Source organism: Chiloscyllium punctatum, chromosome 39 (genome assembly GCF_047496795.1).
Source record: "Chiloscyllium punctatum isolate Juve2018m chromosome 39, sChiPun1.3, whole genome shotgun sequence".
NCBI classification, from domain to species: domain Eukaryota; kingdom Metazoa; phylum Chordata; class Chondrichthyes; order Orectolobiformes; family Hemiscylliidae; genus Chiloscyllium; species Chiloscyllium punctatum.
Window position 1 is genome coordinate 48885040 of NC_092777.1, and position 18851 is coordinate 48903890.

Sequence of the window (18851 nt, forward strand, 5' to 3'; positions counted from 1 at the left end):
GGGGAAAGACATATAAGGGACCTAAGGGGCAATTTTTCATGCAGAATGTGGTGTGTGTATGGAATGAGCTGCCAGAGGAAGTGGTGGAGGCCGGTACGATTACAACATTTAAAAGGCAACTGGATGGGTATATAAATAGGAAGGGGTTAGAGAGATATGGGTCAAATGCTGGCAAATGGGACTAGATTCGTTTAGGATATCTGGTCAGCATGGACGAGTTGGGTTGAAGGATCTGATTTTTTCTCCTAGAGTAGGGCAGTCCAAGGGAGGGCATGGATTTGCTTGCACTAATTTGTGCATTGAGTATCAGAGTTAGGAGGTCATGTTGTGACTGTACAGGACATTGGTGAGGCCACTTTTAGAGAGGGCAAAGATTAGAAGAACCTCAGGGGCAACGTTTTCATGCAGAGGGTGGTGCATGTGTGAAACGAGCTGCCGGAGGAACTGGTGGAGGCTGGCACAATTACAGCATTTAAAAGGCATCCAGCGTATGAATAGAAAAGGTTTAGAGGGATATGGGCCAAACGCGAGCAAATGGGACTAGTCTGGTTTAGGAAATCTGGTTGGCATGGACGAGTTGGACCAAAGAGTCTGCTCCCATGCTGTATAATTCTATGACTTGATGACATAACCGTGAACGATATAGTTGAAATTGATTAATTAAATGGGCCCTAGAGATAATGCTGCAGAATGGGCGTAGCTGGTTGGGCTCTTTCAGGAGCTGGTACAGACACGATGGGCCAAATAGCCTCCTTGTGGGCTGTAAAGTTCTATGATGCTGTATGCACAGCAGTATTCGTTCAGAAAGTCTACCGTGACTGTACTGACTGATAGAAATGGTACAAAGAGCTCTGTGGACTAATTCCACTCTGATTTCTTCTGCTCTTATTTTCTGACTGACCCTACCCTTCACAAGTTCACCTTCTCAGTGAACCTTTGCTCCCCTCCTTTTCCTCAGCTCCAGTTCAGCACTTTTCAAAACTATCAGCACATTTCTTCTCACAAAAAGAAAATCCTTGACTCCCTTCCCTTAACAATGGACATGACTCTAACTTCTGTTTGTTTTCGGAAATCCTCCAGGCTCAGTTCCGATTTCTCCGGGATCTTACTTTTTCACATTCTCCATCTGGATTCTACCCTGCTAATAACCCTAACACTGCTCCAAAATTACAGATACCTTTCCGTCTACAACTGAGATTAGATTAGATTAGATTAGATTAGATTACTTACAGTGTGGAAACAGGCCCTTCGGCCCAACAAGTCCACACCGCACCCGCCGAAGCGCAACCCACCCATACCCCTACATCTACCCCTTAACTAACACTACGGGCAATTTAGCATGGCCAATTCACCTAACCTGCACATTTTTGGACTGTGGGAGGAAACCGGAGCACCCGGAGGAAACCCACGCAGACACGGGGAGAACGTGCAAACTCCACACAGAGAGTCGCCTCTGGCGCTGTGAGGCAGCAGTGCTAACCACTGTGCCACCGTGCCACCCACAGTGGTGTTCTGTGTCTTCTTGTATTTTCTACAGTATTAAACATGGATGATTACTCCTGTCTTCTCCCCAGTGTCTTTCCTTGTGACTTGTTTTATTTATTCCACCTAGTCACCTCCAGTGTTTCTCTGTTGCCTAGTCCTGCCCCTTGGCAGTCTCACAGGCTCAAGTTGAAAGGTACAGTGATGGTGCAAAGCTCTAGTGCTCTCATGCCGCCTTTGATCACCTTTGCACCAGCATGTCCAACATTCTGTTGTGGATGAGCAAGAATTTTCTCCAACATAATGGTGGCAAGATCAACTCCTTTTTAGCGTCTGCCAGAAAGAATTCTTTGTTCCAGCTCCTTTTTTACAGCTCTCTCCTGTATCCTTCATGATCCTGAGAGCAGCTTCATTCCCTGCATTCAACCTTCCATCAAGATAGCTTATTCCTACTTTAATATAGACGCCTACATTCTAAGTCACCTTCGGTGTTGTTAAAAATCTCAGTTGTGTCTTCAGCAATCCAGGTTCTGTGAATGCCAGTGTGAAGTCAACTATAGTCTGCCCAGAATTGCACTGCCTGCATCATATTCCCCAACACATACTGCTCTCCTATCTCTCTTGTCTTTGCCAATTTCTGTTACCCAAATTCAAATCCATGGCCTTGCCCATTCCTAATTCTGCACCCTTACTTATGGCAACAATTTTGCCCTTTGCTCACAAAGCTTTCTTCAGTGCTTTTTGCACAATCCCTACAGAGCAGAAACAGGCCATTTGGCCCAATAAGTTGACACCAACCCTTCAAAGATCATCCCACCCAGACCCACCTGTTTCCCCGATTCCTGTAACCCTGCATTTCACAAGGCTAATGCACTGAACCTGCACAACCCTGAACACTGTAGGTAATTTGGCATCGAAGAATGTTTTGCTGGAAAAGCACAGCTAGTCAGGCAGCATCTGAGGAGCAGGAGGGCTAACATTTCTGGCATAAGCCCTTCATCAATTTGATATGACCAATTCACCTAACTTGGAAATCTTTGAACTGTGGGAGTAAACTGGAGCACTTGGAGGAAACCTTCGCAGACACAGGAAGAATGTGTAAACTCCGCACAGACAGGCGCCTGAGGGTGGAATTGAACGTGGGTCCCTGGTGCTGTGAGGCATCAGTGCTAACCACTGAGCCATCGTGCCACTCTCACAGGGGTCTCCAATAACCAAAAATGCACAATCTGAAGTGATTTCCCTGCACCCCTTCACTTCGTTGACTCTCTCTCCCTCTTGCTAAAATCCTTCGAATCTCATACCTTTCCAAGCTGTTGTAGCATTGTTTAACTGGTTGTCTGACTTTACTTTTGTAACATGTTTTGTGCTTATTTTATTCTGTGAATTGAGTTGCATGAATGGGAGTTATGTTTATAGGTGAGTTTTGACTATCCTTTTTCAGATAAATGGCTTGTGGCAAGTGGAAGACATCAGTGTACAAATCAGGAGCATTTGAAAACACCGCAAAATAGATTGACACTTCAGTGGCATGTTAAAGGTGCCACCTTTCAGATGGGAAATGAATCTAGGCCCTAGGCTGCATGTTCAGGTCTATGTTAAATATCCCGTGGCTGTACCTGAAGAGCTGGGACCTTGGGTGTTCTTAGTCACCTTCATCTCTGAATTGACACCAGCAAGACAGATTTAATGACCATTTACATCTTATTATTTTGTAGGCACTGTTTTTGTCTGTAAAACACAACTCTTCAAAAGTATTTTTTTTGCTGTAAAACGCAATGGCCGTCCTGAGGGTATGAAAGGTGTTATTAGAAATAAACGCAGCTTAGTCTGTTCTTTCTCGGCCTCGGAAGGATTAAAGCTTTGTTTTCAGGAACTCTTTAATAAATTGAGTTTCTTAAATGCTGACATTGCAGTATCAATGGGACACTTGATGATGATCAGTGTATTTGAGGGTGACCAACTCAGGTGCTTGCTACACTTTTATTTTTGTGAAAGTCAGAGGGAGATGAAACAGAGTTGGTCAAGTTGGCTCATCACAAGCTGTACACAGACATTGTGATGTGTTTGGTAGGTGGTGCTGATGACTCTGCACTACATGAACGGAGCAGTGTTTATGCTACTTGACCCTGTCCTTCATCTCAGGAGGCAATTTGGTCTTGAGATTTTTGTCCAGTTTCTGCTAATTAAATGCTTTGACTGTGTGCCTTTTCCAGTACTTCTAAAGACAAACTTGGAATAATTCTGTCCCTTCCTTCCATTTGTTTCAAATTTAAATCAGTAACACTGCAGCAGAGAGGAAACAAGAAGGCAGGAATAATGTTCCCTTTATGAAATTGAATGAAGACAGCAGTAATGATCCTGAGACAGTCGACCTGGAGAATTATTAGTGACATTACGTAGGACTGATGGTCATTTGCCTGTGCCAGTCTGTAAATCAGCCGTCGTCTGTGATGAATGTGGGGTTAGTGCTAAGGGGAGCCGCTAATTATCTTGGTTTGACAGAACTGCAGCACATTGAGTTTTCCCTGGCAGTACATTCAGCTCTAGTTAAGCAAATAATCTGTTGAAAATAACACTTGCTTCAATTCAGTTGTCAGGTGTTATCACCTGGCCAAGCCTTGCATGCGTGTGTCAAGCAACAGTCCTATAGTGAATGAAAAATGCTCAGTGGAAGCTGATAGTTTCATCAAGTGGATTAGGATGGACCTCATGAATATCATAACATACTTCCCAAATAATGAATGCCTTGCACTTGCAGGCTGTATTGTTACTATCAATGAACATGGAGCAATACTGCAAACTGTAATGAAATGAAGGGTTGTTTGGGTTGGAGGGTGAGTGCATAGTACATCGAATGGATATTCCTATACAGTAATTATTTCTTCAAGAAATATTCATTAATTTTTTTTTTACACGGTAAAATCTTCTGAATTAAACTTAGAATTGTTTCTGTTGTCAAGCAATTGTAGGTTTCAGTGGATGGACAGTAAAAGATTGATGTTCTCTGATTTTCTACTTTTGGATAGATCATGCATAACTATCAAAGTACATGGCCTAATTTTAAGAAGTACCAAAGTCCTTGATGAAAGTGGAGCCCTTTTAAATTTACACAGCATGAGACATTCAGTCATATAGAAAGATTGTCTCAGTGCCCATTAGAGTCATCTTAGTTGAAAAGGAATGGAGATGGGGTTGCCAGTTGCATAGAGTCTGGCTATCTCTACATCACCCTGTTCAGAGATCTTACAAAACACATCGGAGACAGATAGGAATTAAACTAGGGCTATCTGGCTCAGAGGAGAGACAGTACCACTGCATCACAGAATCCCCTTTAAGTGCATAGGTTCAGCTTTTGCCAAGTGTATAATGGTTGAGAGCTGACTTTGCTGATAAGCAATGAAGTTGGAGTTTAAACCTTGAGAAGGAGCATCAGAACCATGAATCTTTACCAAAGGTAGAACAACTCTTTGCATCTTAGTGCCAGTCTGTTTGCTGGCTGACAGCAATTTGGGTTTAAGTCCCACTCTAAGACCTGAACATGCAATCTAACCAGATAGTCCAAACCAAGCGTTGACTTATTACTAGAAACATTATCCTTCAGGTGAAGTGTTAAAGTAATTTTAAACAGCTGGCTCATTGTTTAGATGGATGTTAAAGATCTATTATCTTTTACTATTATTGTTTGAAGAAAACCAGAAATTCTGTGTCTTCTGCAATGTTTAATCGCCAACCCAAACAGCCCTTAAAGTCCTTGCAGCTTGTAGTATTGCCCAAGCTGCATTCATTGATAATAACCACAGAGCCTGCCTATTGTAGCCATTTACTCTCTGTGAAATATGTTATAACATCTCTGATGAACATGAAATCTTTCTTGATGAAGTCCCTTTCTTATTTTGTATATTTTTGTAAGTAACAAATATATTGGAACAACTAGTTTCTGTGCAGCATGAAACAAGATGTTACTTGAGTGATCACATTTCTGAATTCTTTATAAGATCACACTCTGGTAGAATAGGTTTGATCAAGAGAAATATGACATTCATGTTTTGACATTATGTATTTTTATGTACTCATATATATTCATCGTGCAGGCATATTGTCCAAATTGGACACCTCCTAGGCAGTCAGACTTTTGTGATTCTGTCATTATCTTCCCAAACCTAAATAAGAGGGTATTTTCAGCTCCCTTGTCTGGTACATCCAGAGACAAAGAGCGGAATTTTCACAGCTTCTGAATGTCATGGACAGCGGTGAGACAGTCATGAAAATACTGCTTGAAAGGAAAATAAAGATTCTCAATGTTGAAGAAAGACTGTCCAATTTTCCACAGAAGATTGTAACATCGAGATGAAAGTCTTCCTGGTAAATGGCAAGGGGCTATGGTGCCATGCTATGTCAATTTGACACCCACAGAATGTAACAGTAGCTTATGCAGCAAACAATCTGCGTACGCTTCAACTAAATGCCCATACGGTTCAAATTAGAAATAATAGCAGGTCCAGAGGGGGTGCAGTAAATTTGCTTTGTTCGTGGGAGTATGCTCCATTTGTGAGTGATATGAGGCCCTTTAATCAACAATTGCACTTTCACATTATAGGTTGAAACATCTACAATTTCAAAACTTGCATACCTCATGCATTGAGCAACTATGTTGATTATCAATCCAGGGCACAAGCAATCTAGATCATGACAGTATTATTGCAAATGTTCATGCCAAACATAGGTACAATGAAGTCCATTGTTTCACTGGGATGTCCCTGTTAGGTCTCAGGAAGGTTTGCTTCTCTTGCTTGGATGGGTCTGGATGCTCCTTGCAGGACATCACAGATAGAATGCACTGCATTACCTTTACAAGCTGAGCTGTGGTCAACTGGAGCAGGCAAAAAGTGGATGTGACATACAATGAGGAGCAGTGAGAATGGCACTGGTCTTCTGAGGAGGAAAACTAAGACATTGAACAGAAGGAACATCATGATAGGGTAAAGCAGCATCAACTGCAAAAAGCCAGACAGAACTTATTGACAACAGATTCCAATGGAATTGAGTTGGGAGATGTCATCACTGACTGTAAATGTCTTATTGGTGGAAAGACAAGCAGTCCGTGCTTATCCCAAAATGAAAACACATATTATTGATTTGTTCTTGTTCATTTTTTTTTTCTGAATAAAAGTTAATGTTAAAGAAAAACTATTGGGAGGCTTGAAATCATCTGATGCTCTCTCGTTCTACCTTGACAAGATGGGCACTGGGTAGAGAGTTTCACTCCTTGGGCTTGAACATTGTGTGGTGCTAAGGAAAGGCCGCTTCACTTGCTTCTTTCTTGTAAAGCTGCAGCTAAAATGAGAGCTGACCAGACAGCTGATGATGTAAAATGATAATATATTAACAAATGGGAGATTCGATTTGCAACTAATTTTCAACCATGCCATATGTTTGCCTTCAGAGGCTTCTTCCTCCCACTGTGTCTAGGGGTAGTCCTGGGTTCCACAGCTTGGCTGGCTGGATGGAGCCAGCCCTTTAGTGAAGTCTGACCTTGGAGTTTGAACTAGCCCCCTCAGCCTGGTGTGTTGTAACTAAGGGCCACAGTCATGCTGAGGATGTCTTACTCTCGTCTGCTAGAAATTCCACTAGGTCGAAGGTCACAGACAGATTGGATGATGGGCTTTATGAGTCAGTTACATTGACAATATGCAGCTGAGTAAATGTTGGACTCAGTAAGTTTTACATCTTTGTGTGAATCTGGGAAGAAGCCATGTCTTTATTCTGTAGCTGTCTTGGTCGAGAAAGGTAGAGTATGGGTCATTGCTTGGCCTAATTTTATTTTTGTATTTGCGTCACTGCTGTGTGGCGTTCCTATGAAGGAGGGCCTAAACTCATTATAGTTGGAATGTTTTCAACGAGTAGAGAAAGGAGATGTTTGCCCTTTATACTCTGCGTTGTGTTTTTAACCCCTTTGAAAAGATTGCCAACTTACCACCTTTTGTCTCTGGAAAATCTGTGAAGACTTCCAGTTATACTTTTTTTTTAAATCTTGAAAATGGTAATCATGAATTCAGAATTTAATCTGATTTAAGGTGACAAGTAAAAATTGTCCTACATAATCTATTTCTTTTTGCATTCTTATTGGTTTTCTTTTCATTTCAGAGAAAGTAGACAATGGAGAAGTCTATCAGAGAAAAAGGACACAGCAGCCCAACTACTCAGAGGATTTGACTGCAGTCAATCATCCAAGATCCACTCCAGAACAAAGCAGTTGGAAGCGCATCATCTTACTCATTCTTGCCATCACTATACACAACATCCCAGGTAAGAAACAGTGAACTCCAGCAGAACCTTTTCAAAATGATATTGAAAATAAAGTCCATTTCATCAAATGGCCATGCAGGCGACTCTGGAAGATATGACCATTTGAATCCACCTCGAAATCAACCTGTAGGGCTGGTTAAGAGCCTCTGGGACAGTGAAAGGCTTTAGGTAGAAAGTGAAATCACACAGTTACTATTATACCAAATAATAAAAAGCGAATTACTGTGGATGCTGAATTTTGGAAATGAAGACAAGAAGTGCTGGAAATATTCAGCAGGTCTGGCAGCCTCTGTGGCGAGAGAAACAGTGTTAATGCTTTGAGTTTGCTTTGACTGTTCCAGAGATCAGTGGCTGTAGTAATTCACCGGATAAATGACAAAAGACTCTGATTAGGTCTAATGCTGAAAGTTTTAAAATGGCGACCCTTAGTTGTTAGGCAAGCTCAGTCTGGGCTACCTATAACATTTGATAAGTTAAGCACTTTAAATTAATCTCTGCCAGTATTAATTGAATTTACCATCCTCCTTCTACATGTTTAGGCTGTGATATGTTTTCAGCAAGAGTAATCAGAAAATTAGAGTTTAAGTGGAAGGACTGCGACTAAATGAAGAAGGGAAAATAAGGTCGAAGAGCCTTCTATATTCGCAGATCATTTAAAAATAGATTATATCACTGACTATAGCTTCTGGGACATTTCTTTTTCTACCCATCCATGAACAGAAGATTGCTGTGGAAACTGGGTAAACTATGGAGGGAGTGTACATTACTGTTGCATGGTCATCAGCTGCAGTAATATCTATGAAAACCGAATCTATTTCCTTATAGGTATATAGAACATTTTAATCAGAGAGGTAAGAGAAGCTGTAGGGAGTCGGTGTGTCAGGTGCAAGTGCTTTGATAATGAATGACATCAGTATCGGCCACAATATTTGTATTTGCATTTCTCAATACGTGATGAGATGTTGTGTTTTATCAGGAGCATTAATAACTGTTAGCTAGCTGCTGGGGCACTTGCAATATTTAGGTGTCAAATATTGAAACTATATAATGCATTCTCTGCTTCAGGTATTTTTCCCATCAAGATCCTATTCCTTTCACCATCCCGTGACCTCTTAAGAGCAACGAGTCCTTTGTTTTTTTTTTGCATCTTGCTTGATGAATGAACAACCCAATGTGATTTGATTTCCTTTGTACTCCTGTTTTCTCCACTCTTGAGAGTTTGTGAGGATTCATCAACTGGATGCCGGCAGTTCAGGTTGAGTCATGCCATGCAGGGAATGAGGACAATTAGATTAGATTAGATTTGGCCCAAAATGTCCACACCGACTCTCCAAAGAGTAACCCACCCAGCTCCATTCCCCTCCCCTATATTTACCCCTGACTAACGAACCTGACACTATGGGCAATTTAGCATGGCCAATTCACCTGACCTACACATCTTTGGACTGTGGGAGGAAACCGGAGCACCCGGAGGAAACCCAAGCAGACACGGGGAGAACGTGCAAACTCCACACAGACAGTTGCCCGAGGCAGGAATTGAACCTAGGTCCCTAGCGCTGTGAGGCAGCAGTGCTAACCACTGAGGGACAGTGCCCCCCAAAAGTCTGTTTAGAAACCATAACACTGTGATGGCCGGTAATCAAACCCAGGTCATGGAAGGCAGCTATGCTCACCACTATACCACCATCACCCTAGTGCATTAACATTGCACTAACTTGTATCTCAGCATGCATGCACCTCAACACTGACTTGAGACACTCTAACTTTCCAGATCTCCTTGTGTCCCATTGCGTTATTTTAAGTTATGTTCGCATTTGCTTAGCTTATAGATAGGAGAGACAAAGTGTTATTCATCCGGAAGTTTGTCATGAGAAATTTATGGTAAGTTAGTGATGCTGCAAAGAGAGGTTTTATCTGATGCAAACACACTCACATAATGGAACACAATTATGTGGAAACAATTATCTTATCACAAAACACTTCAGAGGTGAAAGCAAATATAACTGGGTGGGCAATTTAGGCAATGTAGGATGAAGGGGAAATTGTGAACCTCTGTGATATTATTAACTGATTTCCACCTGAGCCAATTGCAGAGGCTGTGGCTGGAAAATATAAATTATAGTGATAAATCTTGATTTTTCTTTATTGCAATGAAATACAGTGCTGAAACAAAGGTTGCTTGAATAAGTGTCGCCATTTGAAGATATCCTGGGTATTGGTAGTTGTGTTTGTTATTTTAGACTTCTTTCCCTTGTGTGTATCCATTTTATTGCATCTCTGCACATCCAGCATCTTATCTACTTTAAATTTGATTCCAATTGCACACAATGGCTACTCTTTATTAAGTCCCAGTTTAATTGTACTTCAAATCCTCAATCATCAGACTCGGGATCTTAAATGAAAGAAGTGAATAAAATTTCAAGATACATGATATAAACTGATGAATTATTGAAGGTTTTATTTGTTCTAATTCGGGCTGCACATTTGTTTCTGTATCAGCTTGAAGCCTGTATTGTAGGCAGCTTTTCTGTTGACTTGCAGCACCACTATATTGTGTAAAATATATCCAAGTGCATCCATTTTATACAAATAATCATCCAGTTACAAGTTTTCAGTGGTATTATATATTTTTCATTATTCCTAATTCTGTTTATTACCAATTCTGTTTATTACCTAGATTGTTCTTTATATCTGTTCCAGGCTATTGCACACACAGATACAACACTGAATAACTGGCTGTGTTCTTTCATAGCTGTGATCATACTAACAAATGAGTTTTTACGGTGTCTCAGTGAAGTCTTGTTGTTAAAATGTCAAGTGTATCAAGAATAGACAAGTAAAATTCCTTCAAAAGATGCTTAAAGGGCACAGAGAAATATCTGAGGCACATCATATAAAAACTTGATGATGTTATCTCCTTTCCAAAAACAATTTTTGTTTTACTAACTGGCCTGAAATTCAATGCAGTGATGCAGTGAAACTTTCCTGATAAAATAGCTGCCTGTTGGATATGGATAATTGGGGTTCGGTGGTGGTAGGTTAAAAGAATTGTGCTATTTGATCTCTGGGATCTTCTGGAACTTGTTAGATCATTTCCATGTGCCAGAGATGAATTTCCCAAAACTGTTTTAATATTCATTCATTGTCCTGCCTGTTATAGCAAAGTGTGTAAGCTGATGGTGTGCAGAAGTAGCAATATCATACACCATAGAACCATTACAATACGGAAACAGGCTATTTGGCTCAATAAGTCCACACTGACCCTCTGAAGAGTATCCCTCCCAGATCTATTTACCCTGACTAATGCACCTAACCCACATATTCCTGAAGACTAAGGGAATTTAGCATAGCCAATTCAGCTAACGTGCACATCTTTGGACTGTGGGAGAAATCCGGAGCACCCGGAGGAAATCCACACAATATTCCCACTTTTGGAAGTGTTTAAATTAGATTCCCTACTGTGTAGAAACAGCACAATAAGTCCACAAAGAGTAACCCACCCTGACCCATTTCCCTCTGACTAATTCACTTAACATTATGGGCAATTTAGCACGGCCGACCCATTTGACTTGCACATTTTTGGATTGTGGAAGGAAACAGGAGCACCTGGAGGAAACCCGTGCACACACGGAGAGTATGTGCAAACTCCACACAGCCAATTGCCTGAGGACGGAATCAAACCCGGGTCCCTGGCTCTGTGAGGCTGCAGTACTAACCACTGAGCCACTGTGCTGCCCTATGTTGTGAACCAGAGGGCACTGATTTAAGGTAAAAGGCAAAAGGGTGGGAGGTGACATGAGAAAAATCTATTTCATGCAGTACATGGCTAGGATCTATAAGCTGTTGTGTTGGATTGAATATCATACTACAGGGCAAGATCAGTAAGGTCACTGGATTTACCTGTCATTTCAATTTATCTGGCCTTTCAAAGATAAGCAAGGATAGAAGATTATGTCATTTTAGGCAGAAAATTCAAGGACTGATAAAGTAATCTCTAGGACCCAATACTTCCAGGTATTTAACTGGAAAGGGAGTCAATCAGACGATGTCCATCTGCTGCTGTCTTGTTACTCACTTACTTAGGAGACAACATCTTTCATTAATGAATCATTGTTCATTCTAGTCAATCAGATCATACTTGGATTCCCCCAAATTACTCATCCATTGTACAGTACCGCCTGTACCCTCCACTATGTGCTGTGACTAACCTGCTGTTAAAACGTGATTATCACATCATTAGTGATTACAAAAAATATTACTGAAGATGTTCAAAGCATCTGTGTATTTAATCAGTAGAATATTTGCCAATCCCTGCTCCCAAGTGCATGTCTTTAATTTGTAAATTCTCTGTGATATAGTTAACAGACTGTTAGTAGTGTTTAGTCTCCTTGAAGAGAGATTTAAAGCCTCATGTATAATGCTTTGACACTATTCCCAAAACTTGCTCCCTAAATGCTAAAAAAAGAACAAGTCCATCTGATAGCATTTCAAGGACAAGCACAAGGTTGCAGTGCAATTGTGTCTGGAACACATGATTCTCATCTCAAAGAGCAATTCACTGAGCATACGCAACCACATTATTTACTCTGATGATATTTACTACAACTTTGCTATATTAAGTGATAACTGGAGTAGTTTGTAGGGTAGGCAACATTATTTCCACTGAAATAGCTGAGGAGATGAATATTATTTCAAAAGGAAAGACTGCAGAAAGTTGCAGCACAGGAGGATTAATGAGTCCCTGTACATGAATCAAGGAAAGCTATTATCCAGGTTTAGTGAGTAATTGGGAAGGCAAATGAAATGTCAGCCTTTACTTAAAAGGGAGCAGAGTACAAAAATAGGGAGGTCTTATTAAAACTGTACAAGATCCCAGTTAGGCCACAGTTGGATTACTTATTTTTATTTATCTGGCATCATTGGCTGGCCAGCATTTATTGTCCATCCTTAGTTGCCCTTGAGAAGGTGGTGGTGAACTGTCTTCTTGAACAGCTACACTCCGAAGGCTCACAATGCCCTTAGGGATGGACTTTCAGGATTTGCGCTCACTGACAGTGGAGGAATGGTCATATATTTTTAAGTTCAGCTGTGAACAGTTTTGGTCCCCTTATCGAAGGAAAGATATACTTAATGTGGAGGAGCCGGGGTTGGACTGGGTTGGACAAGGTCAAAAAAATCACACAACCCTAGGTTATAGTCTAATGGATTTATTTGAAAACACGAGCTTTTGGAGCGCTGCTCCTTCAGGCATTGAATGCAATCTCAAGGAGGCCCACAATGTTGATCCAGGGTTGGAAGGCCTATCTTTTGAGGTTGAATAGGTTGGGCTTGGACTCATTGGAGTTTATGAGTATAAAAGGAAACCTTATTGAAATGTATAAGATTCTTCGGGGGCTTGACAGGTTAGGTGCAGAAAGGCTGCTTCCTCTTTTGGAGAGTCTAGCACCAGGAGGCATAATCTCAGAATAAGGAGTCACCCATTTAAGTCAGCTGAGGAGAAATTTGTTTTTTTTTGAGAGTAATGAATCTGTGGAATTCTTTACCACTTGAGCTATAGGGAGAGGGTGAATAGGCTGGTGCTGTTTTCCCTGGAACATTGGAGGCTGAGGGGTGACCTTATAGCGGTTTATAAAATGAGGGGCATGGATAGAATAAATAGACAAAGTCTTTTCCCTGGAGTCGTGGGGAACCAGAATGAGAGGGCATAGCTTTAGGTAGAGATGGGAAAGATATGAAAGAGACCTAAGGGGTATCTTTTTCATGCAGAGGGTGGTACCTGAATGGAGCTGCCAGAGGAAGTGGTGGACGTTGGTACAATTACAACATTTTAAAGGCATCAGGATGGGTATATGAATAGGAAGGGGTTAGAGGAATTTGGCAAAAGTGAGGACTGCAGATGCTGGAAACCAGAGTGGTGCTGGAAAAGCACAGTAGGTCAGTCAGCATCTGAGGAGCAGGGAAATCGACGTTTCAGGCAAAAGCCCTTCATCAGGAAGAGGGATATAAGCCAAATGCTGGCAAATGGGACCAGATTAGTTTAGGATATCTGGTTGGCATGGCCGCGTTGGATCGAAGAGTCTGTTTCTGTGCTGTACATCTCTGTGACTTTATGACACTGAGAGCTATCAAGGCTGGGTTGTTGAGTGTAGGTTGAGACAGAGTTCTAAAAATTAAAGGAATCGGGGTTGTGGGGATAAGGCAGGAAAGTAGATTTAAAGATTATCAGACCGGTCATGGTATATCAGACTTCATCCAGGCAAGTGGGGAGTATTCCATCACTCTCCTGACTTGTGCCTTGTAGGTAGTGGACAGGGTTTGAACAGCCAGGAGAGAAGTTAATTATTGTAGAATTCCTTGCCTCTAACCTGCCCTCGTTGCCACTGTATGGGATTTGAACCCGGCTCCCCAGGATATTTGAGAGTCTCTGGATTTGTAGTTCAACAATAATTCCGTTACAGTAAAAACAATGACTGCAGATGCTGAAAATCAAATACTGGATTAGTGGTGCTGGAAGAGCACAGCAGTTCAGGCAGCATCCAACGAGCTGCTCGTTGGATGCTGCCTGAACTGCTGTGCTCTTCCAGCACCACTAATCCAATAATTCCGTTACACCATTGCTTCCCCTGTGAATGAATCACCGAGATGCGACTGGCTTTGTGGGTGCTGCCAAGAGTCATTTGTTAAGGAACTTGATAGCCGAGAGCTGTCACTTACCTCCTTCTGCACATCTGTTGGTGGAGTGTCCCTCTTATTTCCTGGACAACAAAGTAGTGAATGCCTATCAAATCAGAATTGCAAACCCATTGTGCTTAAGGTAAGAACATTGATATTACCTGTCTTGCAAGATGAAAGGTTCAATTTTTTTTACATATTGTATGTATGTATGTACATTTGTAGAAATATTGTGCACATCAGCTGAGTTATAAATCCCCTCCAGTTCCTTAAAGAGAGGACCTCCCGCTGTTTCTGTGACAGTGATGGCACATCTTTGTTGAAAAGATGTTGTTCTTGTTTGATGTGAGTGGTCTCCTTGCAGTGTCAGTCTTGCCTCAACATGTAATGTAACCGTACGCTAATGAAAACAAGTTGAATGTAACAATTCTCTGCATCAGATTTTATGGACTGTCTTCTTTCTTTAAAGAAACAAACAGGGCTTTTATCTATTTGTGTCTTTTCACAAATAATCTCAGTGCAGTACAGCTTTTCCACTGCTTCAGACATTCTGTATTAAGGCAGACAAGGGTTTTTGCATTTGTCACTTAGCAAGTTTTAGATGTCCAGGACAGGATTCTCATGCAGACTGTGTCAATACCAAAAACCCATCCTCTGAAGGCCACATTTTCACTGGTACGTGGATATTCCCAGTAGAATGGAGCTTGGCACACTGGCTATCGATGCTGCAGGACAGAGGGCTGATGCTGTGATGCCTTGGGGGGAGGTGTGCTGCTGCTGAAGAAACTCAGAGTTTGCGAGGGTGCTTGTACATGGAAGGGTCAGTCAATCAGGCTGAATAAAAGGGGACTGCAATTTTGGTTCAGGTGGTTCGCCCAGAGTGTGGCAGATAATTTTCCACACATTGTTGCCAGCTGCTGCAACTAGCAAATCCTCTACATCACCCCTACTTAGGACCTCAAACATATAAATTGGCAGCTGAAATGTCTCCTGCTGTCAGGAAGCTATCCCAAGGCAGGACACTGCTATGTTCCTGCTCAGGGCTTGGGAAATCCAGCTCTCAGTTTCTTCATGTGAATTGTCAAGCTCATTATGTGATGCATTTCCATACTCTCACTGGAAAGATCATTTGATTTGCATACCAGCTATGAAGAATCATGCTCTGAACAAAACAACCATCGCTGAGTTTATTTTTGGTATTCAGCTTGGCTTTTCACTACCTTTTCCTTTCTGCTGCTTCTATGGTGTGAAGGGCTATGTTAGCATAGTGTTTCTTGACTGCACGAGTCATCCAGAGGTAAGGTATCAAATCTTACTAAGTCTTATGAGAAATTCCATTAAGTACTAATTCTGGAATTAAAAGGCCTAGATCACCATTGGTGACTGTGAAACAGCCAGATTGTCAGAGAAACCTAAATGATCCTTTTGTAAAGAAATGTGCTCTCCTTACATTCCTACGTGTGACTTCAGACCCCCAGCAATGACTTGTAAGCAATGCAACCATCACTTCAGAAGAAGGATCACTGGAGCCACGGGGCGACACACTGGCCCGGTGGTTAGCACTGCTACCTCACAGTGCTAGGGACCCAGGTTCGATTTCAGCCTCAGGTGACTGTCTGTGTGGAGTTTACACATTCTCCCTCTGTCTGCTTGGGTTTCTTCTGGGTGCTCCTGTTTCCTCCCACAGTCCAAAGCTGTGCGGTTTAGGTGAATTGGCCATGCTAAATCGCCCCATGCTGTTCAAGGATGTGTAGGTTAGGTGTATTAGTCATGGGGAAATGTAAAGTAATAGGGAAGGGGGATGAGCCTGGGTAAGATACTCTTCAGACGACTTGTTGGGCCAAAAGGCCTGTTTCCACACCGTAGGGATTCTAAATTCTAAGGACCCGAAATAAAACTCTGATTTATCTCCGCAGTTGCTGCCAGACCTGCTGAGTTTTTCCCAACAATTTCCGATTGAGTTTGATTTCCAGCATCTGCAATTTTTCTGGTTTTATTTTCACAGTAAGGATGTTGATTGCCCTTCCTCAGTTGTGTAGCTGTGGGCAATAGATATTGGCCTTCTCATGATGCCTACATCTTGCGTACAAGCAGGAAACATATTTTGCTTTCACACAAGTCAATGTGCCTCATGACTGAAGCAGTCAGAGTATGCTGACAGAATTTCTGATGTGCTTGAAGTGGAGCAAGACAAAATGGTAGTTGGATGCAGGTAATACACATCAATGTATTAATAGGACTCTGAAAGCGAACTGAAAACTGTGCACTTCCAAATGCATGTAGAAGAAAATATATCCATCGCTCATGGTGACATTCTTTTTCAATGTTTAGTTTGCAATTGCTTCTGTTTTGATGAGGTATGTCTCCAGTTTTATCTTCCAATTTCTCTTGTTTTCACATCTTGAATAAAGAAGGGAGTGAATCAAAAAGGTACTCTCACTCACTAAACATATCCTTTCATTATTTAAACAAAGGACTAATGCAGTGTAATTTATCGCAACCTCCAGATGGCAAGTACAGTTTATATGGAGCAGATCACATTACAATGGAAATTCTAGGGGCCAATCATGTATGGTTTCATAGAGATTGCAAATTCTAGCTTGGTTCATAGAATGATCCATTGTTGGCAAAACTGGAAACTTAGTCCTGTTAATCCTATCTAATATTACCAAAACAAAGGCCCATCTCTACCCAAGTTACCCACATTTTATGAAACAAAAGAAGGGAATCTTGGAATGTGGAACAGGATGATGAAGAGCTGGTGACCAGGCCTGGCGCCTGGACTCCTGGCAGCAGCAGTGCCTTGAGTGGGGACTCTTGGTGACAGTAGGCCCAAAGCCTGGATTCATGGTGGTGGGAGTAGGCCCAGAGCCTAGATTCATGGTGGTGGGAGTAGACCCAGAGCCTGGAGTCCTGGCAGTGTCATAAGGTGGTGGTGGCGGCAGCCGAGCCGGGGTCTCCGGGCACATTGGCATTGTTGTTGCTGTTCCTGGAGTGGGACTCCTTGAGGTGCACCTTGTATAAACGCTGAAGCCATGCTTGAGACCACAGTTTGAACAGAAGAAGAAACTTTAAGTAATTTCTTATTATCCTTAGAGTACATCAAAATAGTGCCAGATTGTGGTGACAGAACACTTTTCACTGTACCTTCAAGATATATGTGACAATAAATTATTCACCTCTTCATTCTGAGTTAAGTTGAGCAATGTCAGAACTCCAGAGTGAACTCTCTTGTTGACTACCTAGTAGTATTTAATTATTTCCTTCTGTTCTTTCACTTCACAATGTCTGTATGAGATTTTTGTTTTAAATTTAAGTTTTACCTGGAGTAACTGTAGAGTGTCTCAGCATTTGTGATTTGCATCCTTTTTGCAAGGTCTGCATGATACAATTAAGTAGGAAGTTGGCCACAGTTAAGACTGAAAGTAAATTATTCAGCCATTTACTTTCCAGTTAGACTGCCTCGGCATTTCTCTGATAGAGTTCTTGTTAAATTAAGTAAAAACAGGCAGAGTTATGTTTTAACTACCTTCTGCATTGCAGCTGAAAATTAATGAATCTTCATGATAAATGGGAGGATTCCATATCTGTTTAATAATAAATTCTGCTGTGTGATTTTACTAGGTACTAATTCATTTTGGTGGCATGAGAGAGTATAAGAGCTGAACTTTAAGAATTTCTGAAGGTCTCTTGAATACCAATTGTGAAGTTTCTCAGTTTAACACTAAGCTGTCCTGTTCGCTCTGTGGAGCAAATGCACCGAAAGTAAAAATAGAATGATTTGAACCTTTGTCGTGCTTTTCAAAAACACCAATGTCTCCAATATTTTGCTAACACCCAATTTGTGTAAGCAAGCGAGTATCAAAACAGCAATGCAATAATGACCAGATAATCTACTTTCTATATAGACTGAGTGACAAATATTCAGCAAAACACCACAGATAACTTCCCGCTCTTCAGGATTGTTGTTACTCCATCTAAGCAAGCAAATGGGGCCTTGGTTAAATGTTTCAGCAAAATAAAAGCACCTCCAAGTGTGAAACACTCCTTCAACATGACACTGAATTGCCAATGTTGACTTTTGTTTGGAACGGAGCTTCAAACCTGGACTCTTTTAAATGACACTGCAACCAGTGGAAACATGCTGATGCTGTTATGGTGTTGAGTCGTTCAAATCACTGAGGGCCCAGGTTCAGTCCTGGATTGTGTTGCTTTAATTATATTATTGGAGGATAGCAGTCAGGCTACGTGCTGATGTCTTTTCTAACGATTTTGACTGGAGTCTGCGCGATTGACATTGCGTATGAATTGAAATGTGAGTGAGCATGTGTGTGCTATCACTAGCAGCAATGCTTTTTGCATTTGTACTGAAGATAGGTCCCTTGAGA

At 41.5% G+C, this 18851-nt stretch overlaps 1 protein-coding gene across 2 annotated transcripts in view; it reads left to right on the forward strand.

Moving 5' to 3' along the window:
- The window catches only part of LOC140464045 (zinc transporter ZIP11-like), a 765315-nt gene that overhangs the window by 394826 nt on the left and 351638 nt on the right, over window positions 1-18851 (forward strand). For both annotated transcript variants that reach the window (XM_072558684.1, XM_072558685.1), the window contains one exon: window positions 7630-7791. In XM_072558684.1, the coding sequence (XP_072414785.1) occupies window positions 7630-7791 (162 nt within the window). The remainder of the gene's footprint in view (window positions 1-7629; window positions 7792-18851) is intronic.